Source organism: Gorilla gorilla, chromosome 10 (genome assembly GCF_029281585.2).
Source record: "Gorilla gorilla gorilla isolate KB3781 chromosome 10, NHGRI_mGorGor1-v2.1_pri, whole genome shotgun sequence".
Lineage (NCBI taxonomy): Eukaryota > Metazoa > Chordata > Mammalia > Primates > Hominidae > Gorilla > Gorilla gorilla.
In genome coordinates this window covers 100,604,381-100,629,679 of record NC_073234.2, presented here as the reverse complement: position 1 = coordinate 100,629,679, position 25,299 = coordinate 100,604,381, and the positions used below count along the sequence as shown (strand labels likewise).

Genomic DNA, 25,299 nt, shown 5'->3' with positions numbered 1-25,299 from the left:
AAGAATAGAATTACATCTCATATTAGTGACTAGTTAGAAATTAGATTTGACAAATGCAATTCCATAGACCCCTTAGGGGTCTTCTTCCCCTAAATTAAAATATATTAATTATAACTCATTTTGCTCTCAGTGCAGTCATAAAAGCCATAAATCCAGATGATGAATAATTAGCTACATGATAAATAATAATGAATACTACTTTAAGGACATCACTATGTTTCTCTTTCCTAGGAAACCTATTACAGCTACTTTTATTATAGCATACTAGAGTAAAATATAATCAAAATATATCATAAATGTTTAATGTTATTTGTCTAAACTTCATGTCAATATTACACAGATTTGGAGAAAAATGAGAAAAAATATGAGAAAATTACTAATAAGGAGAGAAATCATGGAAATGACTAATTTAATGGCTAAACAGTATACTCAGGAAATACAAGAACTAAAGCTTATTATATTACTGTTGCAAGGATTTAAAAGTAGACAAAGATCTCTTAAAAGCTATTTATTGTTCATTTGAAATTCAAATTTCAGAAACCTTTTAATACCTACTACGCCTTCCAACATATTCTTTCTAGTTAAAATGTGCTCTCCCTTGTTTTCCCCAAGAAAGAAAAACTCAACCTAATGTGCAAGAATGTTGGTGTATTCTCTCTTTTGCATCTAAGGTACAGCAGTGCCTACAACAACGCCTTGCCTTTTGTTATATTCTTCTTCTTTTTTCTTTCTTTTTTTTTTTAAATAGGAGTGCTGTCCCTCCAACTAACTTATAAACACAATAAGAAATTATGAGCCAGGCTGGGCGGGGTGGCTCACGCCTGTAATTCCAGCAATTTGGGAGGCTGAGGAGGGTGGATCACTTGAGGCCAGGAGTTCGAGACCAGCCGGGCCAACATGGTGAAACCCTGTCTCTACTGAAAATACAAAACATTAGCCAGGTGTAGTGGTGGGTGCCTGTAATCCCAGCTACTAGGGAGGCTGAGGCACGAGTATCACTTGAACCCTAGAGGTGGAGGTTGCAGTGAGCCAAGATTCCACCACTGTACTCCAGCCTGGGCAAGAGAGCAAGATTCCACCTCCAAAACAAAAGAAAGAAATTATGAGCCATATCTAGTAATGATTTGGAATGCTTCCCAAAACACCTAATAAGATCTCTGATATATATATATATATACACACACAAATATATTGTTGGTGGATTGGACCTTGGGACGGGGCTATCTCCATAAACCAACGTAGTTGATTCTCATCAAAATATTCTGAAATCTCCAAACACCCCCCACCTAGCACTTCTACCAAGCTTTTTGTGATTAGCTGTTTATTTTGCCATTCTTACTAGCTAGAAGGCAGTGATGATAAGTGTTACATCAATGGGATGGGGTATTTACAGAAAGGTGAGAATTAAATTTGTAAGGGGTTGGGGATAGGATATAGAGCACAGGAGAGGACAAAAAGTCATTGTGGGTCACATGTTTGAATAGTAACATTGCCTAGGTCCATCACTGTTAGTCCAAAATTCAGTGCCAACTAAGTGAAGAGAAAGGCTCATATTTTTACCTCCCTGAATCTTAAAAACAAATATTAGTTAAAATGTTGACTCAAGGAAACAGGAGAAAGACTATTTCTTGGTTTGATTTCTTTCATGTTTTATCCAATTTTTAAAATTTCAGTTTAACTTTTCTATTTCTATCAACATGAATAAAGTAGTGCTACAAAATGATAAGTTTGAGCATTGAAAGAATTTTTTAAAGATAATAATGTCAAGGCTGAACACAATAAACAGCACTATAAAAAAACTTCCAGTTTGACACCATAATTAGGAAAGTATTTTATTGACATATATATCAATCATTACCTACAAATTTAGGAGAATCAGCACCATTCATCATCCTCAAAGTTAATATCATGAAACAATTACACAGGTTACAGAATAAGGAAATTATAGATTAAAGCTGATCTTGATGTAGTTCCAACTATACATGGAGTGGAAATTCTAGGACACCACATATGAACCTACATCTTCTTTACTGATTGACAGCTCAAGTCTCATTAACGTTTCTATCTCAATCAAGTTAAAAGAGATTTATAGGTTTGCAATGCAATAGGGATCCAAAAGTAGATGGGGGATACAAATTAATACAAGTATCTCTACATCACTTCAGTCATCTTTAGATGAAATATTTTAATAAAATACAGGAAAAACAAAAAAACAGTAAAGTTCACTGGATGCTATTATTGAGCAACACAGCTATGGAAAGTAACTGAAATACCATGAATTTAGCTTTATGAAAAAAGTTCCAGACTCGGGAGAGTAACAGTTCAATGAGAACTAAGTGTAAACACAGCATTTTGTAAATTTACTAAGATATGGTAGAACATTAATCACACAACAGTAAGACTTTAATAAAATGGGTCTGTAATTTTAGAAAATAGGTTAATATTACAAAATGGTAAGTTGAACTTTGAAAAAGTACTTTTAAATGACAATTTTAAGGTACCTTAATGAAAAATTAAAATGATCAAGTATTTCTTGAATTAGTATAATAATGTTAATGAACCAAAATTAGCATCTACCTCTATAAATAAGGGTAATAAACATCTGACATTACAGATAAAATATTCAACTATCCAATTGGTAATTACTTAAATTTCTATTTTAATTTAAACTGACTATACATTTTATCATTACTCTCTAATCTATTTAAGATAATTTAAAATTAAAAAAGGCCTTTGTCACTGTTTATTTTCAGTTATTCCATGTATTAATTTATCTTTGAAATACTCAATTACAATAATCTAATAGAATAAAGTTTATTAATATATTAATCATTATTGCTACATTAAACAGCATCAGTAAGACAGTTACATTCTCTTTTATGTGTATAGCATTAATATTTATTATTGGTAACAAAAGTTATCTTGAATACATGTGTCATAAAAATTAAAACAAAAAAACTGGATATGCAAGTTCCATTACAATATCTCAAGAATTTTCTGGAGGCCATTCCACATGAACACAGGAAGAAATGCAAAACTACATTTTACAGATGAGAAATAAGATAGCTCCACTAGAAAACAAACTTGTGAAATACGTATAATAAACCAAATTAAATATAGGACTCTAAAACCTTGTATCCAATTGGTAACATGACTAGATATCCAGACTTCATGAAACAGTTTGCCACGTTTTGAATGCTGAAGCCTTAAGGATTAGTTGGAAATGTTCGCCTTCTTTTTGCCACTTCCCCATCCACCACTGAGTTGTACAGGATTGTCTCGGAATGATATACGTTCTTTTTTAGAAGGTCTTGTATTTGTTACTATTGGCGATATTGGTATTCCCTTAACTGAACAACCTAGACAGTGATATTAAATATACACTTTCACTGAATATGAACCAAATACATTATATTTTAAAGTAAGAAATATATTTAAGTCAAAAACATGCATTTGAAAAGTCTATGATCTTGGAGTTTAACAGACGTATCTTTGTTGAGCTTATTTTTGTTTACAAAGTAATACTGTATAATCAAGATTGGTATAAAATGTGTTCAGGTTAAATAGAGGGAGGGTACTAAAAATATTAAATAGATATAATGGTTTCCTTCTATCAACAGATTCAAATAACGTTGGTGTTTCACAACTATAAAATGATAAATCGTCTTAGTTTTAAAGTATTTACATTTGTTTATATTTTCATAGTTTAAATTGCTATAATTATTTATATTATTATAATAAAACATGTTAACATTTGTCTTATAAATAGTCCGGTTGAATGAAGGTCTTTTTCAGAAAAAGGAGTTTTTGGTAAAGTGGAAAGTACATTAGATCTAGAATATCAAGATATTCATGAATTTTACTTTGGCTACCTAAAATAGAGCTTTGTGACTCTGGACAGGTAACAGTCTTTCTGAGTATCAGTTTTATAAATGAGAGAAATAATATATGCACATCAGGATTATTGTGAAGACTGCCTTTCTGATTATGTTGTAAGTGGTAGTAAGATCAGTGAGACTGCTTTGTACACAGGTGCCATAAAATGGAAGAAATTATTATTTATATATAATAAAAACTTTGAGAGGTTAAAAACAATAGTCCTAAGAATAGTTCGTGGATTCAGAATGTTTACTCAGTAAGACCCCAGGATGCCATATCAAGAATACTATTAAAGAATTATGGCCTGGCGCAGTGGCTCACGCCTGTAATCCCAGCACTGGGAGACCGAGGCTGGCGGATCACTTGAGGTCAGGAGTTCGAGACCAGCCTGACCAACATGGCGAAACCCTGTCTCTATCAAAAACACAAAATTAGCCGGGCGTAGTGGCGCATGCCTGTAATCCCAGCTACTCGGAAGGCTGAGGCAGGGTAATCGCTTGAACCTGGGAGGCGGAGGGTTGCGGTGAGCCGAGATTGTGCCATTGCACTCCAGCCTGGGCAACATGAGCCAAACTCCGTCTCAAAAATAAATAAATAAATAAATAAAATAAACAAAAAAAAAATTATGATCCTCTGCTTTAAATCCCCTTAGGATTAAGCAAGAGCACGGGGCTGTATCTGTGGGGAAAGGGTTTGGAAGCAGCAGAGTGAGGCATTCCAGGGCTTCCTCAGTACTGGCTTGAGGCAAAGGTTGAAACTACATGATTCTCCATTGTGATGCTTTCGTGCTTAAGTAAGGTTAGAGAAAAAAAAATAGAATGCTTTTGAGATTAATACTTTTCCAACTAAAATTTTAAATATTTAAAAAATATGAATTCAAATAGAAGAGTCAGCAAACATTAGGCCATTTGAGGAAATTGGTCTGTAATTTCAAATTTGATGCAACATGATGGTGAATATTGATTGTAAATGTTCATTTTACGTTTAAAAGCTCTTTAAATACAGAATACTGAATTTTGGTTTTTAATCTTAAAATTATGATTAGGAAAACAAATTCAAAGGAGTTAATGAACCTCCATACAGGGAATATATTTTACTTTTATTCCACCAAGAGAACAGCACTAAAAAGCAGGGATAAAGTTAAAGGCTAATGATTAAGCACAGGACAGGCAGGATACAATAGAGACTAATGCTCATGTCTACAGACACTAACTAGTCTGTAACGGAGCTAGAGACAGATCATGGCTCAGGAATTTAGAGACCTTCATGGTTGGCACTTGTGAAGGCAAATCTCAGTAGAGAGACTAACAACTGAGAGAGATGCCAACTGAAGTTGACTTCCACGTGTTAGCCAGATTCATTCTACGCTGAGCTACTCCCTATAAATCAGTCAGTAGTCTTTCAAGAAAGTGCAAGAACTCTTTCAAGCAACAGAAATATTACTAAGCATAGAAGCAAGAGTTTCTTAGATGATAAACTATTGGCCTAAAATGCATTAAGAAAGTGTCTTAAAAGCCTATCCTCTTTCTACTTACTATTTATACATTGGAAACCTATAGCTTGATATTTTTTCCCAGATAACAGAATGGAATGTCTACTTTGGTCCATCTTTAAAAAGTAATAGTAAACCCTCATCTTGCCTCAGCAGTAAAAATTGTTTGTAAATATAACTGTTTCCTGGATACCGAATACGTATTTATGAGAACACATTAAATAGGGAGAATGCTGGGGCCACGGGTGGAGGTAGAGGGAGCAGGGTGTCTGAGTAATGAACTAATGAAGTAACTTTACGATTTTGATATATTTATTTAAGATAAAAAAGAGATTAATAAAACAGTAAGCAGATTTTCACAAATGACTAATACAAACATTTTGTTCCACTACAGTAAGCTAAGTCAAGTGCCTTCCAAGCATTATTCAAGGTAATAAGTAGAAGTAAGTATGTATTTTAAAATTTAATTCAATAACATAATTTCTCGTTAGTTAATATTCTTGATAAAACTATCTTAGTATAAAGATGTCTTCAGGGCTTTCTTCATTTTATTTATTTTTTGATACAGTGTTTCATAGTCACCCAGGCTGGAGTGCAGTGTATGAATTGAATCTCAGCTCACCAAAGCCTCCACATGCTGGGCTCAAGTGATCCTCTCATCTCAACTCAGCCTTCCCAGAAGCTGGGACTAAAAGCATGCAAAGGGTTTTATTCTTAATATAAGCTTTTTTTTTTTTTTTTTTAACGAACATGAAAAGTAACATGTAAGGAGGGTAGTACTTTTTGTATAAAGTATTGAAACACATATAGATAATTTCATATGCTTCTAAAATATTTCAAAATGAAATAGACTGAATTGCATTAAAGCCCAGCTTTTCTTTAGATCAAACTTTTATTCTTAACAGTGTTTCTACATTTTAAGGGACTTTTCTATTGACAGAAATTTACCACATGGTACATTTCCCCCCAATATTATTATGTTGTATTTGAAGCTGTTGATGAATCTTTAAATCTTTTTGTACTTATTCACAACGTAAACCTATATTTTAAAAACAGTTTGTAAACTTTCCATTGCTTGGTAAAATTCCTTAAGCAAATAATAATTACAATTTAAAAAGCACATTGTGTAATATTACAAGACAGCTTTATAGCAGTTTTGAAGTGGAATGAAAATGCTATAGAAAATGAGTCTTTAACAAACACTTTAACAAACACTTAAGTGAATATATAATGTTTTGTCAAAACAATATTTTAGGTGTGATTAAAAGCTTGAGTTGTATTGTTCTGCTGTGTGTAAATTAACAATTTGAGCAGTAATCTATATAGCTTATTCTCTCATTGCACTTAGTGAGAGTTTTTTGTTATCATATAAATTCCCAAATCAATACATATATAGAGAATGAATTGAGGAGCAAAATAACACATCTCTGAGAGAATCACATATTGGCATTCATTGCAAAGTCATTACTTTGTCCTATGATTACTCCAGAAATGAAAAAACATAAAAAGAAGCAATTTAATATGGTCAATGTATAATCATACTAAAATTACCCATATGAAAATAAAATAGCAAGAGACTCTTGCCTCAAAATATTGATATTGGAGCTAAACCTACTGACGGACTCCTAGAACAAAAATATGTATGACTAACAAATCTTTGACAATTGTTTTCCCTTTTCTGCAACATTATTGTTACAGATTTTATGTTTAACAACAATCTGCTGCTTATTTGCAGGTGAGCATATAAATCAACTCATCAATTGCTTATACAAGTGCTGAAACTATGTCTTGATGATTATGCTCTATTTTTCAAGAAGTCACTTCTTTGCTACATAATCTGTGTTCTGCTCAAGATTTGTTCTGGTCCTTTAAATATTTTATTGTTAAATCCTTGGTTCTTTAAAAGATGTCAAGGTCTATATATATGCTGTGTTTTGATAAGTAATTTAATATGTAAAATGCTTTGAATGACTCTCCTGGTATGTATAAAAAACCGTTTAACAGGTCAAAATAGGAATTTCATGATGTATAGTAATACGTCATTGAATTTTCATTGATATACCCAACTTTATGTGTCTGGATATAGAAATTATTTCAAAATCCTTTCCATATTTTATTACTTAACAGCAGACACAGCATAAGTAAAGCATGGAGAAAAAAAATTAAACATTTTAATGAAAGTGACCAGAACCAATTTTTAGCAGCAAAGCGTTTACATCAATTTAAGTGTTGTGAATGAGTTACGTTGTGCAAATTTGGGGTTGAGGTAGATATTACAATATTCAAATAACAGTTGCTTTGTAAGGTCACTGCTGTGTCCAAGCTTGAATTATAATAATCATTTATAGTGAACTTTAGGTAGATAAAGTCTAACACTGAAAATAAAAAATAAATATTGAACAGGTTGTTTATACCATATTTGGATTTCCTCAATGTAATATTGTGATTTTTCTTGTTTTTGAGATTGCTTTCTAGCTTTTTCAGTAAATAAAAGTATTTTTGTACATTATAAAAAATTAATAAAACTTTTGTTTCTCCAAATCCCAATTGAACCATGACACATTTATTCTTCTTACTCATATAAATTTAAGTGGCATATAAATATGAAAATCACTTATGTTTGGTACTCTTGATAATCACAAAAATATCCACAGTATTTGTTACTAGCATTATTACTGGTGTTAATAATAAAAATGTTTAAAAAAACAAAATGTGAGTAACACATTTTTTGTCTGTGTATATTTATTTTGAAAAAACAATTCACAATGACTGTAAAAGCTAATACGTATCACATTGGGTTGGGAATCTCATTTCGATAAATGCATAGTTTTTTTTAACTCATGTATTTTGCCTGTTTATTTACCTTTTATAATACCTACCATGCATATTTTACATTTGAATCTCTGAGGCTGCCTTATAATATGCAGTTTTCCCAGGTTTTATTTTTAACATACCAGTGTGTTGATTTTTTCTTAAAGATGCCATGTGGCTGTGTTTGCAAAATGATGGCTGGAATGTGGCGCTGCAAATGTGGTGCTAAAAAAAAAGTCTTCACTAAATTCTGTCATTCTTACATTGTTTTCATACTTTTTTCTTGGAGGGTTTTTCAAATTCTTTGAGTGAGTGGTTTCTAGTTATAAAATCTAAAAGGGTTTTGTGACTTGTTTCAGAACTAGATTGACTTCCTCATGTGGCCTGTAAATTAACTAAAACCCATCTTTCCATTGATAACTACTCCATGTAATGCTGGTTATTGTGGTTTTCTGGTTTCCCACTGAAATAGTTGATACCTATTGCGTGTTTAAACTTTTAAATTGACTGGATAATCAAAAGTGTAATCCAATAAGCAGTTAAGAATGCAATTTAACAATCCATAAGCTATCTAGGTCTATTCCCAAACTCCATAATCATTTTTTATTTTTTAATGTCCTCTTCAGGGCTCTATTCAGTTTCATTACATTTACAACAAAGCATCTACAAATATCTGTAATTAAAGAACAATGGCATAAGTGATGCTTACAGTTGAGAGCATCTTTTTTTATGGATCTTGATGGATATGCATGTTCTTTTGAAACCAGTCAGTCTTTATATATATATATACTATATATATTATATATTATATATTTTATATAATATATAATATATATTTATACATATATATAACATAATGTTATATAATATATATTTTATATATTATATAACATGTATTTTATATATTTATATAATATATATTATATTAATATATATTATATATTATATAATATATATTAATATAATATATATTATATATTATATAATATATATTAATATATTATATATTATATATTTATATAATATATATTTTATATATTTATATAATATATATTAATATAATATATATTATAATATATATAATTATATAATATATATTAATATAATATATATTATAATATATATAATTATATAATATATAAATATTATATATTTAATATATAATATATATTAATAAAATATATATTATATAAATATATAAAATATATAAAATATATATTTTGTATATTTATATAATATATAATATATATTATATAAATATATATTGTATGTGTATATATTACATTTCAGCCTCTATCTTCTCTCACCCAATATTTTCCCATATTAATTTTGCTAAAGTATATTTTTAGCAAAATAGGAATTTTAAGTAAATTCCAAAATGCTTATTATTGAGCTATTTATTTTAGAATATAAACATTTAAAACTCAAATTAGATTTTCAAGATCACTTTGAGTCTTTGAAAAATTTAATTTAAAATCTTTCTTCTATTTACATATTCATTCAACACGTATTTCTTTCAATGGAACTTTCCTGTTAATTTTCTTCCGTGAGCCACATAATATTAGAAACTGTCATACTGTAGTTGCTTTCTATTTGACTCTATTTTCTTAATTTCATCTTTACCATCTTCATATGGAACTTGTATAAAACAAATACTTATTTCCACATTCCCAGATAGTGAAGACTTGTGAATAGATCTCCCGAAAATTTTTCATGGAAACTTTCATTATCCCTTTTCATACTTATTAGTTCTTAGCAGGGAGACATTTGGCAACAATAAACATAACTAGCCTGAGGATTTATTATGTTATTTCACTCCAGTTTTATTCATTCGACAAATGCATTTCATATTTAACCATATCCATTTATTTTTGCACATTAGCTAGTGTGAAAAATTGGCTTGAAAGAAAAAAATGATAACAAAAATACAAGTCAAACAATTTAAGAAAGAAAATGATCATATAAATGGATAAGAACTAAAATATTACAGTTAGAAACATCATGCTTTACTGTATTATCAATAGAGCATGCATGAATCCTGTCATCAAAAAATGTTAAATTTTTAACAAAGAATAAATGTAGCTAACATATGTACAACTAGTTCTCTTACAAAATACAGATGAAATTTGTCTTTTTCTGGATAATGTCAACTGCTGTTGAAACTAGCTACTGTCTTAGCTCCGTAAACATTATTCTGTAGTTACTAATAGCTGTGATATTTAACTGTGCCTGGAATAATTGTTGACTCATTTAACTGTCTTAGAATGTTGTTACTTAGGATAGTAACAAGTTGTTAAAAGACAGTAAATCAATAACTATTATGTGTTTACTCTTCTAAAAAGTAGATTTTAAAATTAATCCATATTAGATGAGTCCACTAACCATGTAAATATGCTCTTGGTGTAACGGCAATTAATTTTCATCTTCTAGGTCTAGTCAGTAGACTATTTTAAGGGTTTAAGTGTTAACGTTTTTCTGTAATTAATTGTCCGGGTTCAGGAACAAAATATCAACACCTAAAAAATTTGTGTCTTAAAGTTCCTGGCCAAAAATTTCAGTCCAAGAATCAGATTTAATGGTTTAAACAATAATTTAAAAGACTCTTAAAATATAAATTTTTACATTGCTACAGAATAACTCTTGCTGACCATAAAGTGATAACAATAATAAAAATAATTCCATGAGATGTGGCTATAAGTTCATTACTGATATATTACTTCAAGTTGAATAGTTGAGATAAAAAGCAAAAGAGGATTTTAAAAGACCCAGATTTCATTATGTATGGAACAAAAAAGTTTAAATTGGCCACAGTTATTTATAAGATATTACCTTTTTATTGTTTTTATATGAGGAAAAAGATAAATCTAGAGTGGGATTGAAGTTTTAATATTTTAATAGGAAATATGAAAGTCAATGTTGACTTCTCCTGTGAAACTGTGCAACAATTGACATAGATAGTGGATATCAAGCAATTATTTCATTAGAAGAGTTTATAAGTAGAATGGCATCACTTACAAATTTGCCAGTTAATTAACAGTATTACTGTAATTCACATATTTTAAATTTTTTTATTTTGCATTTAATAATTACATTTTTATCATCAAATCTACTGGAGTTATAGTAGAGTATTATGTGCTTATTGCCCATATTTCCTCATTATCCATTTGCTCTTCAGCAATATACATTACCTGGAAATAAGGCCTATGAAATTAAAAATGAATAAAAGTCATCAGTGAAAAACAATACTATTTTCAATTCATAAGTTAGAAGAGAAATATTTCTATATATATAAAATTATATATATATACATATAACTCCAACATGATTTTTCTAATTTAAAAATTTTATCAAAAGGTTTATTCACACTTTCATGTCCTTTACTTATCTTGCTAAATTTCTGTTCACTCCTCAAGTTCTTTGTAAATTTGACATTACCAGAAGTTCTGGAGTTATCCAAAGAATATTCATATTTGAATGATTTTGATTACATTACATGAACACATATTTTAATAAAACATTAATGAGTAGTGACTACTTTGAACCTTGCAAAAATAGACTGAGAATACTAGAGACTTCTAAATGACATTTTCTCTAAGATGGTGTCTGAGGAAAATACATCAGAAATATATAACTATTTGAATTTTGTAAAGGCCATGTACAAGTAAAATTAATATGCTAGTTAATTAGTGGAGAGATGAAACAAAACTAAATTTCTTCTTTTTTATATATAGTTGCAGTCTATATTAAAAAACATGCAAGCAGGGACATGATAAAACATAACTTTTGCTCACTTTTCAACACTATATGCAGTAGAAAATTAAGGTAAATGTGAAATGTTTCTAACATCCAGTGTAGAAATAATTTATTCGTAAATTTCAGTTATGAAATCTAAGGGACCAGTAGGAAGTAGCAGAGCTCCCAAAATGTTCAAAATGCTAGTTGAACATCATGGAGCTTTGGAAAAACTTTTTTTCAAAGCAGATGTATTAGTCTGTTCTCACATTGCTGTAAAGCAATACCTGAGACTGCATAATTTATGAAGAAAACAGGTTTAATTGGCTCATGGTTCTGCAGGCTGTACAGGAAGCATGATGGCATCTGCTGAGCTTCTTGAGGCCTCCCCAGAAGCTCACAATCATGGCAAAGGTAAAGGGGGAGCAGACACGTGACATGGCCAGAGAAGGAGCAAAAGAGAGCGAGGGGTAGGTGCTACACAGTTTTAAATGACCAGATCTCAGAAGAACTGACTCACTATTGCAAGGACAGTACCATGGGGGATGCCGCTAAACCATGAGTAATCCTCCTCTGTGATCCAATCATCTCCCTTGCAGTCCCCACTTCCCACACTGGGGATTAGATTTCAATGAGATGTGAGCAGGGACACACATCCAAACTATATCAGCAGATATATATTAGAAATAGATGGCAGAAAGCTTGGAGAACAAGATGACAAAATGGGCAGGTAAATTCACTGATGAAGCATCAGTGATTAGTATATTCATAAATTAAAACAAAATAATTTATACTTGTAGTCATAAATGGTAACAGCAAGGATTAGGAAGTAAAGTTCTGTGTGTGTGTGTGTGTGTGTGTCCATTTGTGTTTGTGTGTCTAATCTATTGAACTATCTGTCTACATCTTTGGCCTACTATTTTATGTAAAACTGTAAATCTATAATCCAAGTAAGAAACTTGGTAACATGAAAATGTCACATTATTATGATTTTCTCTTCCTTTAATGCGAAGACACTATAATGAGAATGTTGTGGTTCTGGCTGGCAAGAGACAATAAAGTATGAAAATCTCCACATTCTTTGTGTTGAAAGGTTCCTTAGATGGTTCTAAATAACAGGTGCTGGTCCAGTACCAGAGCTATACTTCCCTGAAATATATAAGGGACTTCTAGATTTGAGAATATTGCATGACTCTTGTGTGAGTAGTCTATTTTGGAATAGTCTTAGATAATAGTAACAGCAGTTACTCAAACTGTAATTTACTAAAGATAAATTCCTAAGGCATATGGGCCACAGTGAACCATGTATTTATGTTTAGTGGGGTTTCTTTGGAGAATACACCCTTCTCACCAAAGCACTCCTTGCTGTAGGAATGGAAAGAGAAAACTCAAGACCCCAGATGCAGGTTCTCCAACTTTAAACATTAATGCTGCAATTCATTACACATTTTTAATTGGATGATGTTCATTACTAATGCTTTCAGAGAGAGAAAAAAAGTCTATTTCACATAAGACATTGTTTTCTTTTTGAAATCCCATTACTTTTTTTTATTTTTGAAAATAAACTTAAGCTCTACTTAAAAAAAACTGTATCATTTACTTATATTAAGTGTAATCATAAGGTACAGAGACTGCCCTGTGGTTTTAATGTTTAGAACTTAGATATTAAATTAAATTTGAAATTATATCAACAATATACAATAGTGCTCAATATATAATAGTGCTCAATAGGAGTTTGTTGAATCAAACGGCCATATATAACTTCAAAGGTACAGTTTTTAAGGGTAAATTTAAAGTATTATTAACCTTCTCTTCAAAAAAGGAAATCTCCTCCCAATTTTGATCCATTAATATACTAGAGTTCTCTTCAAAACATATACTGCTGTTATTATTTTTTTCAGGAGAGATTTCAGGCCTGACTCTTTTAATATTCTTCATCAGAATTAATCAGATTTACAACCAATGTCACCTTTCACAGAATTCCATAAATTGAAAAACTTAAATTTCTCTTAAAGAAGATGGCTGGCTAGCATCTTACTCCTTTTTCTCATAAAAACATTTCATACTTGTATAAAAACTTCATACACTTTAATAACCACCTTCAAAATAATCTAATTATTAAATTACATTGTATCTGTTGGTCTATAACTAGCTTCTTCCTCAGCGTCTTTAATTTTCAATTACAAACAACATTTTCCTAAAAAGTAAGCATCTAGCTATGGATTAACTAAAATATCATTTTCAAATGCCATTCTATGAGATAGGGACTGACTTTTCAATAGAAAACTACTTTTTTTCTTTTTCTTTGAAAATGGATTGGGACATTAAAAATCAACTACTAAATATTTATAGTAGAATACTCTTAAAATAGGTTATTTCTGTAGAGGTTGTGGGCTTTAATATGAGTTTTAGCATTCTAAAATTCAACTTGATTTTATAAAATAGCTGTAATATCTCACATATAATGTAGTCTTCTGATCTTTACTTTAAAATCATTTAAAGAAAATATTAAGTTTTTCCCCTCTCAGTTGACTGTGCTGAGCTACAATAATTAGAGACCATTTAAACAATGTTTAAGATTAGAATCATTGCGAAGTATTCTGGCACAGAGAAAAGTTTGAGTTTCAAGCATGATTTTCATACTGAAAAATATCAGAAATGATAGTTTCTATTGCTTTTTATTTGGGAAATTGTCGACTACAAAGTTGTATTGTTCTAGTTGCAGAATTATGGAATTTGAAAGCTAGAAGGAATCTTGATCTCCTCTATATCTGTTTTTTTTTTTTGCGCCACTTCTCATGAGTCCAAAATACACATATATATCTTTCTAATTTTCACCATAATGTTCTCTTAATGGACAAACTAGACCTCAAATATCCTATTCAAGTTTACAAAGATCATATATGTAAGAAAACAAATTCAAATTTAGATATGGTCTACTCCAAATTTCTTTCCACTATGCCAGGCTGCCTTTACCTGCTAAATTTACATAAGAGTTGCAAATGATTTAACCAAGTCCTCAAGCTAGGAAAGAGCCAACAAGGACTAGGAATGAGACCGCCCAAACTCTAAACACATATTCTTATCGATACCACACTCACCATGTTTAAAACCTAAATCGGCATATTAATCATCTTTTACTACTCTTTACCTCATAATTCCAGTTTAATGAGAGCTATATTATACTTCATTAGTCACTCTCTAGTTAACAGTTTTTCCTAGCTAATGACATAATTTTATAGGCTATTTCCAGTCTATAAATTTCTAAAACTTAGAGGAAAGAGAAAAAGAACGATGAAACAATGCTTTCTTGACAATTTCAGTCCTTATGCTTTTCCTCAATTTCTCTCAAATACACTTTCTAGACTAAAATGCTGTGAATAAATAATACTTGGACTTCATGTGGTCCAAGCTGCAAATCTCTTTTAAAGAGAAGAAAATTGAGTCCAAATTACTTTTCATAAAGACGTTCTTCATAAATACACTTATAATTCAAATTCATACATATATGAAAATTATTATATTCAGAAAATAGTAATTTAAGGTATATATATTATATATAATATAATATATAATCTATAATATAATATATATATTTTTTCCATATTCCATTATCTATTTATTGCCTCTTAGCAGCAGAGCCTTGCTCTGTTGCCCAGGCTGCAGTCCAGTGGTGTGATTATAGTTAACTGAGGACTCAGTCTCCTGAGCTCAATAGATCCTCCTACCTCAGCTTCCTGAGTAGCTGGGACTACAGGTGCACAGAACCACACCTAGCTAATTTTTGTATTTTTTGTAGAGTAAGGATCCCACTATGTTGCTCAGGCTGGTCTCAAGGTCCTGGGCTCAAGCAATTCTCCCATCTCGACCTCCCAAATTGCTGGGATTATATACATGAGCCATTGCACCTGGCTCATAAATATTTTTGAATGAAGAAATTACAGGATTGGCTTCATATAGGCTAGATCTGTGGAAACTTGCATCTTCTGATTGTGGTATTTGAAAACTTCACCTGAAATGAAACACTTAACATATGGAGCAATTATATTTTTTAAGCCTTATAAATGCCAGGGTTTTGCAAAGCTCTGAGAAGACATGATAGATGTTGAATGTCTACTAAATAGGCAATCTTCTACCCTGCTTCTTTGTCGGTAAAGCCTTCCTCTTACTATGGAGCAAGAAAATGTCAGATACTCTCTTTCCTAGCTCTGATGCATCTAAAGAATGACGATATTCATCCATCCATCCATCCATGTATCAATTCCTCCAATACATATAATAGACAATATGCCAGGGAATTGTTCTAGGTAGCTAGAATATTTAATTAAACTCCCTGCTTCCCTGTAGCACACACTCTAGCAGAGGACAAGAAGAAACAATAAAAAAAAATTAGTACAACATTGTTGTTGACAATGGAATTTAAAAGAAAGTATGTTTAGGGCTTTTAAGAGAGATTTTCCTCCCTGATATAAGCCAAGCCCTTGAAAATTCCATCTTCATGTTGATTAAATTCCATCATAGAGCGCTTTTTATAATCTATGACAATATTACTTTAATATCTGCAACAATTTATTAATCTAAATCTCATACATACAGTTTATAATGAAGTCCATGAATGTTAAAGAAAATGTTTTCTCTTTGTTTTTGTGGAAAACAATATCCATTTAAAAATAAACTGATAGGAACACATGATATAGGAGAGTAGCAACAATGGCTCATATATTCATTTATTCACTTAATGTAAGTGCCTACTATGTGCTAGGCACATATAATTCATATTTATATTTTCTTAATGGCTTGTGGAAGTGATTTTCACATTGTAGGTATGTAACTGCTTACTATCATGATGTGTGGTTTATATAAAAATACCTAAATACACGCAATGATAGTTCTTGAGTTCACACAGTGTGGAATTATTATGCATGTTACACACACACACACAGACGCACACAGACACACACGTTTATTTCCAGGTATGCACAAATTAGATATTCATATACATGTATACATATGAATATATGTACATAGATATACATAAATATACATAAATACACAACATGCTACCTTCTTGATTTGCAAATTTAAAATTACATTATTGAAATGTGCTTATTCTACTTGAAATAAACTCCAATATCCATCTTTGGAATCTACTTTTGCTTTAGGTACTATCCTTAGACTTCTACCTGTAAACAATATTAGGCATGAACTCCTAGCAATCTATTTCGTTTTGAAGTTTTTATCACAAAAATCAATATTTTTTCATAAGAGCTATAAAATTACTCTTTCAATATATTAGAGGAAGTATGTAATGTTAGAACAGATTCAGAATACCTTTCCTTAACAAATATTAGTTTTCTAAAACACTTATTTTTTGAAATCTTCATTTGTTACTTATTATTAGTAGGAAATTTCAAGTCTTCTACTTTACTTTCAAACTTACTTAAAACTGGCCTTCTTCTTTAATCCAACCTTATATTACTTACTGCAGTATATGGAACCTCTGGCCCAGACAGACTCTTCAACGTTCCGCAATGATACATTCAAATTTTATCCTTTACTTTTGCTTAAATGGTTTTCTTCTACCTCTTTCCTTACTTAAATCCCAAATGTCATTCTAGGCACAAATCATGAATAGTGCCTTTAAGAAGTCTTTCTAAGTCACCTCAACCACTATAATTGTTTCTCTTCTGAACAATGTTTTCTGTCACATTCAGAAAATTCAATACCATATTAAAAAGACTAACTTTTCATAAGTTTAGATATAACCAAAGAAGAACTTCAGGAGGGTCTGATTACTCACTATTACAGAGGTATTGTGGGTTTTCAAACCCCAACTAACTGTGAAAATGGAATGTATCCTGGAAAGTACAGAGATAATCAGAAGGAGGCACCTGGAAACCACTCGTGGGTATGCAGGGAACAGTGAGCATTCAATAAATTACTCTTGGATAATTTAATGATTACAAATCATAATAATTTTTCTTCTACTATTTTACTAACTAAGCTATATGTTTTAGTCCATAGAAAAATTAAAGATGATGTATCACTGGATTTAGAACAAAAACAAAGATAAATTCAAGTTGCTGCTCTTCTTTGCTAATTTTTGTGTGAAAAGCAAATTAGTTAGATTCCTGAGTTTCATTTATGTTAGCTGTCTAAGAAATATGATCATTATACATGAGAAAAGATAAATAAAGATAATGTATAAAGCTATAAATTGCTCTAACAATAAAAGTATTATTATATATTGCAATGCATACTTTAAGCATTAAATGAGGAAATTAATTGAGAAAATTAAATCATTTAGTAAATTCAAATATTTTGACTAAATATTATATAAATGAGGAAATCTCTTGCTATGTCCATTTTATAAATGACAATTTTTGAATGAGAATGTAATCTCTTTCGTAACTTTGTAAACCATAAGAAAGATTAGAAATTTAGATATCAGAAGACTGCTTTGGCCTCTTTGTAAGGAAACAGTAAAGCCTAAAAGGAAAGGGACAGAAAATTTAGGAAGTTTTCTAACAAAAGACAACATTGCCTGAGATAGCCAGTATGTTCAAAGTATACTCCTCCTGGTCTTATTATTTTTGACACACAGAAAAGGAAGACAATTCTACTGTGGGGTTGTTTCGTAATGACTCAAGAGAATCACCAAACATACAACAACAAACAATGAAGACAACAGGTACTATTCTTTAGGACCCTATAATACCCAAGGCAATATATCATATGCTTTATGTATATTTTTACTCAATTTTTCCTCACTAAAACTATGATATAAACATTACTATTCCCATTTTACAGACAGTAAACTTAATGTTAGAGGTTAAACAATTTACCTAAGGGCACACAACTCATATGTGATGGTGGAACTGGGATTTTAAATCTGAATTTATCTGATTCCAAAGAATACACGTTATAAAATTATAACAACACTAAAAAGAGAAATATCTAGAAAAGTTCAAAGGCTCAAAAAGAGTTTTACAGCTGTAGTCCACAAAGTACTTTCTAGATTTGGCCTGCAAAGCTAAAAGAAATATTTTATTAATAGCTTTATAAGGTGACAAATTTTGAGACAGAGAGAGAAAGCTAAAGGAAAAAGAGCTTTCAAGATACCAAAGCTGTAACTGGTTGACCCAGGGCCATGGAGGCCTAGGGCCCAAGGACTTTGATTTCTACAGAAAAATAGACTAAGCCAAATATTTTAATTAAGCAACTAAGAGTAGGTTTTTTATAAGCTGAACCAATTAGACCATGTGCCTAGATACTTGAGACTTCCATACTTTAGCCCAATAGATGCTTCTTATTTAACTATGTTTAGGTGATGATTATAAAGAACACTTATTAAGCACTGATTTTGTACCAGTTTGTGTTCTAACTGGTATGCATTTGATCCCAACAACAACTCTACAAAGAGGTGCTTCTATTATCATTCCTATTTTAAAGATTAAGTCCTCATTCAAATCCAGGCAAATTGACCTCAGAGACCACACTCCTTATTATTATATAATACTGATGTTGTTATAGTTACTTAGCAACTACAGTGATTAAGCAAGTAGTATTTGATTCATAATCATTTTATTATTTTTTTAAAACTCTACTCTTCTAAAGTAGTTTGCCTTAAATTGTTGCTTATTAACACATTCAGAGATTAGTAGTGTTTTCAGTAATATTATTTGTTGACAAGTAGTTGGAATCACAGTGAGAATTGCATTATTTCAGCTTCTTGGAGAATGTGTTAAAATGAACTCTATATAATTATATCTCTAAAATCCATAATTAAATATCATGTAAGTGAATGATGAAACTTGAATATTTGAAACTAGTTGCTGATTTATTGAGGTATTCATGTGCTAACATTCAGGTAATACATTATAAACAGAAGTTTTGAAATTCTAAAGTGAAAAAGCAATTTTTTGTTTTTGTTTTTAATTTGCTTATTTCTTACCTACAATGCTCCAAAGTGATATCATATGAGTTTGTAATATGCAATGCATAAAATTATCATTATTTATTAATATATATTGACACAGGCTGATTACTTCTGAAATGGAATAAAGATTTTGAAATTTGATAAAGTTAGTACATTATGTTAAAAACTAAAAAGTTTATATTAGGTGAATAATTTAAACTTAAAATATTTATTTCTTAATTATACTGACTAGGGCAACATTTCAATGACCAGATTGTATAATCATGTAAGAAAATTTCAAGCTCTCCAGGGTTTTTGAAACTTGGAAAATATTTCAAAATTAGATGTATTAAAATTATTATTTCAAAAGTAAATTAAAATTTATCAAAATGAACTTGCATGTATTAATAAATATAAATGATTATAATCTAATAAAGCCAAGTACTTGGATGAAAAGTGAGTCAGATAATCATTTTGAAGTTTTCATTTATCTGGAGAGCACAATCTGGATCACTGAATTTTTCACTTTCAATCAAATATTGATTTTGTATTATGTGTGTGTGTGAGTCTATATATATATATGTGCATATATGTAACTATAATACCAGTGAGTAATAAAACTCTTTCAAAAATAATAATTATAATTAAGTATAAAGACTTAATTATGATTAAATCTTGAGTTTCACTATATATTGGGGAAATTAACAAAATGTAATATTAAGCAAAATATATTTTATACTAATGTATTGTCACATTTTAGAAGAGATCTCAAACTCTCTAGGGTTAAATAAGGACTTTGAAAGAAATCGCTCTTGATTCCCGTGAAATACCACAAGATACAGCTATTTTTTAAATGTTTACATTTTTCAGAGTTAATAATTGCAATATAATTCTTGTTGAAATCATTATTTTTATATTCTTTCTCTACATATATAACAAATATGTTATATAAATGTATTATACATTTAATATATATGTATATTTCTCACCAAGTTAAAGGTAATAGATGTGTGTGACAGGTTTATGAATTAAGAGTCATCATTAATAGACATAATCAAACTCTTACATATGCAATGGAAATAGTTTTTGAAAGCATGTTTTCTGACAGTATAATATTATTTAAAGCTCTTCTATTTAAAAAAATTATCTTTGGAAATTATCTTTACATACAGTATCTATTAAATCAATGGCAAAAGGCCAAGACACACTACTTTCATATATAAATCTAACATTTTACAATTAGTCTAAAAAATTCTTTTAGAATTAAATGATCAAAGAATTCAATATGATTCACAGGGTGTGGGGGGCAGGAGATATTGAAGCTCCAAATACAATTAAAATAAAAACTGATGCAGTTAATTTTAGAAATAATTTAATTTTGTTTATATCAAAAGAGGATATTTAAAGAAAGAAAAAATTTAAATACACATTTTTGGGCAGTTCAGGTTGCTGGCATCCTACCCCCTATCTGAAAAAGAATGCTTGTTGGCATTAGGTTCCATCAATTCGTTTGTGATTTCTAAATTAATTCTGAAGGAAACCACAACTTACTTGAAGATCCTGCTGAGTGTCTGTGTGCCTGATTTTCTTTTTCTCTGTTCACAGACAAAGCACTTCCATTGCTCGTGGAAAAAAGGTCTAAATCCGTGTCTTCTCTGCTTACAAGTCTTGCCTGGGAGCAATGGAAGAGAATGTATACAATCATGAAACAAAATATGGCATTTTCTGAATGCAGCTCACATTACCCCAAATAAACAAACAGGCTCTGTCAAACAACCTTCTTCAAAATGATACCACAATCCTTTACTGCTGCCCAGGCAGAACAAATGCACTATGTCAAAGCATTTTTTGCAAATAAGAGTCGATTGTAAAATTGAGGATTGCTATTTGAGTCTGTACAACAAAAGAAAACATTTTAGTACAGTAATTTTGATGAAAATCAATATCAAAGGTAGCTGATGAAACTTTAAAGAGCTTAACATTATTTATTTTCCAAGTATATTATTTAATTTTTAATTGAATGTTAGACATGTCATATGGGGTTATTTTTTGCAAAAATTATATGTTGCCACTTATATGTATTAGTCTTATCAATAAAATTCTCTGAAATGCCTTTCACCCCATGCTTGCATACAATTAAGCTACAGACAATCTTTACCTTCTCATTAAAGCCATTATCAATATAAAAATATTATATTTAATACTAATTTTGGGATAATTATAAACATATAGATATTTCAGGACATTATTTAATGAACATAAAAATTATTTATTTTATCTCAAATTGCCTTTGAATTTGTATTACTTAGACCAAATCTAAGTGCCAAAAATAATTGCTTCTTACCTATAAAATATTGTTGTACATAATGTTGAATATCATTACATAAAGATATATTAGGATTCAGTTCTGAAATAGGGGGAAATGCCATGAGGGAAAGCAAAGCAGCCTCAGAGTAGCTGGGATTTAACCAAAACCACACTACGCTTGAAATCCTGTGAAAATGCATTGTTCTTAATGTTTGATGTTAGGAAAACTTAAATATAGCAAAATAAAAGCATAAAACCACCACTGTGGTTAAAAAGCTGTCTCCATAAGATGAGCCACAAAGACTCAAGGAACTAGAATCCAAAAATGACCCTCTTTAAAATTCAGATATTTGCCCTTCACCTTTACATCCCCCTCCCACCTTCTTCCTACTCTTAAACATATGAACTTACATTTATTTATTTTAATATACTTCTATTTTTCCAAATTTATTTATATTTTCCCTGTTTATTTGGTCTTAATTGACAAACAAAAATTGTATACATGTATCATGTACAACACAATGTTTTAAAATATATATATACACTGTGGAATGGCTAAATTGAGCTAATTAACATATGTATTGCCTCACATACTATTTTTAAGTAAGCAAGTATTGCTCTTGCTGAGTTCAGAATATAAACCATTGTATAATGTCAATCATTTCTTAATGTAACTGGCTAAGTAATATAATGACATTGTCAAAAAACCTCGGTAGAAAATATTAAAATAAAATAAATAAAAATCGTTTCCAATTTATACTTGTGATTTGTATGTGCACAGGTACCCTAAAACTTAAAGTATAATAATAATAATAATAATAATAATAATAATAATAAAAGTTATACATTATTTTTGAAATGTATTTCAATAGTATACAAGAGTACATGTCTAACATTAGAATAGCTGCATTAGAAAAGTTCCATCAATGGTAAACCTTAAAAAAAAAAAACAGTCAAAAGTTAAGGGGAAATATCAAAGCAATACCACAATTTTGGAGAGGCTACTTAGGTAACAAGAAAAAACATGTGAACCACATAAGGGACCCTCCTGAAGACTAAAGAGGCTTTAAGATTATAAGCCTTAATATTGTAAAATGAGGTTTATTCATTTAAATGTAATGACATAATTTCACTACACCTATTTAGAAAGTAGAATTCCCACTCTCCCCTAAATAAGACAAAACCTACAGTCAAGAAAATATTTGTAAATAAACACCTTCCAAAAAATTTATTATCATCTAAGTCATTAACATCCAAAGATGATTTTTTCCAAAGTAGAAAATAACTAGTGTCAGTTACTAATTTGGTCAATTATATAGGAAATAAACTTTAGAAGTAAAATTACCGGAAACACATGGCTTCACAATGATGCCATTTAGCAGCTTAAAAGCAAACCTAGAAATTTCATAAATGGGCTAGTTAAATGTCTTTCAGTGAATCTGGCACAGCGATATGCAATAATATTTAGATCTTATTTTTGAAAACATTGGCTTCCCAACTAAACATCATTCTCTGCTTAGTGTTAAAAAATAGAGAAATGGTAAAGAAGATACAGATTTTCTTCAATGTCATGTAAATTGTATATACAGTCGTTCCTCAGTATTTGTGGGGATTTGTTTCAGGACTTCCACAGATAACAAAATCCATGGATGCTCATGTCCCTTATATAAAATGGAGAATTATTTGCATATAACCTATGCATATTCTCCCTTATATTTTAAATAATCTCTAGATTACTTCTAATACCTAATTAAATGTAAATGCTACATAAATAGTGGTTATACTCTATTGCTTTTTTATTTGCATCATTTTTTATCGTTGTATTGTTATTTTTTGTTTGTTTGAATATTTTCAATCCAGAGTTGGTTGACAGATATGGAGGGCCAACTTAAAAAACCTGAAGATAACTGATCACACATTCGACATTTATTCTATAAAAAGGTATGTTGGATTCCAAAATAGTGCAGTATTTTTTATGGTTATAATATAACAAACAATCTCAAGTTAATGTCAGATAAGAATTTTCTCACATACAACATAATGGCAAATACTTATTAGACTGTAATTTTGCAAAATTCTTTTAGGTCTTTGTTTTTGGAACGGATCTCTTTTATCGCCCTACCTACAAGGTTTGTAATTGCCGCTCTTCCCACTTCCGCCCTATAATTTCACAATGAAATGAGGGATGTACATTTTGGGACAGGACTTTCCAAGCATTTGGATTCTGATTCACCTCCAACTTTGGCAACTTAATTAAAAAAGAGATTCTCTCTCATATATTAAACAAGAGGGATTTCCTCTTCTTCTACTTTTTTTCATAAACAAGATTTTATTAATTATTAATTTTAAAAGTATTGTCTTTTTGGAAGTGAAGATATACAAAACAGCACACATAAAAACAAATGTCTATGTACTTATTACCCAGATATTTCTTTATAGAGAAAGCAAGTTTTATAAAGATGAAGTCCCCTTACATGCTACTTTGTTTTTCTACATATGTATCAAACATTTTAGAGTATTATTTCAAAATTAACATAAATGATATATTTTCTGCTGCTTGCTTTTTTCACTGTACATTATATATGTGAGATCTAGATTTAGTTCATTTATTTTAACTGTTAGAATAATTTGCAAATTATGGCAAAATTACAATATATACTATAAATATATCACATAATTATTTGTAATATATCTAGACATATGAGTGATTTTAAAAGCTTTTTAACTTCATGTAAAGAAAATGAATTATGCATACTCCTAAATTCATAATACATCATCTTTTCATAAACTCCTTTTCTTATGTAATAAGACAGATGTCTTGTTATATAACATATGTGGGTAGGGAAGGCACTTTAAATATTTAAAAGACATAATGTACATGCTGTAAAGTGCAAAGACCTTAAACATAAAGTTCAACTCCCAAAGAAGTTTAAAACCCCCACAGAAGTTACAAAAGATAGCAATGAGTTCCCTATGCACCCTACACCCAGCATGCCTCAATGACAACATTTCACATAACCAAATCATGATCAACAAAACCAGAAAACTGACACTGTATCAATACTATTACTAAACTACTGACCTTATTAGGACTTCGCTAGCTTTCACATGCTCTAATTTTTTCTTGTTTGCAGTTCTATGACATTTTATCATATGTATA

At 30.2% G+C, this 25,299-nt stretch overlaps 1 protein-coding gene across 2 annotated transcripts in view; it reads right to left on the bottom strand.

Annotated features, from left to right (window-relative positions):
• Nucleotides 1-1,817: 1,817 nt before the first annotated feature.
• Nucleotides 1,818-25,299, bottom strand: part of LRRIQ1 (leucine rich repeats and IQ motif containing 1) — a 226,345-nt gene continuing 202,863 nt past the window's right edge. Inside the window, exons 26-27 of one of the 2 annotated variants that reach the window (XM_063694186.1) lie at nucleotides 21,384-21,504; nucleotides 1,818-3,359 (exon numbers count right to left, since the gene is read on the bottom strand). In XM_063694186.1, the coding sequence (XP_063550256.1) occupies nucleotides 3,214-3,359; nucleotides 21,384-21,504 (267 nt within the window). In that variant the 3' untranslated portion in view covers nucleotides 1,818-3,213. Of the gene's footprint in view, nucleotides 3,360-21,180; nucleotides 21,505-25,299 lie in introns of those variants that run through there. The other variant, XM_063694187.1, reaches the window with a different exon arrangement.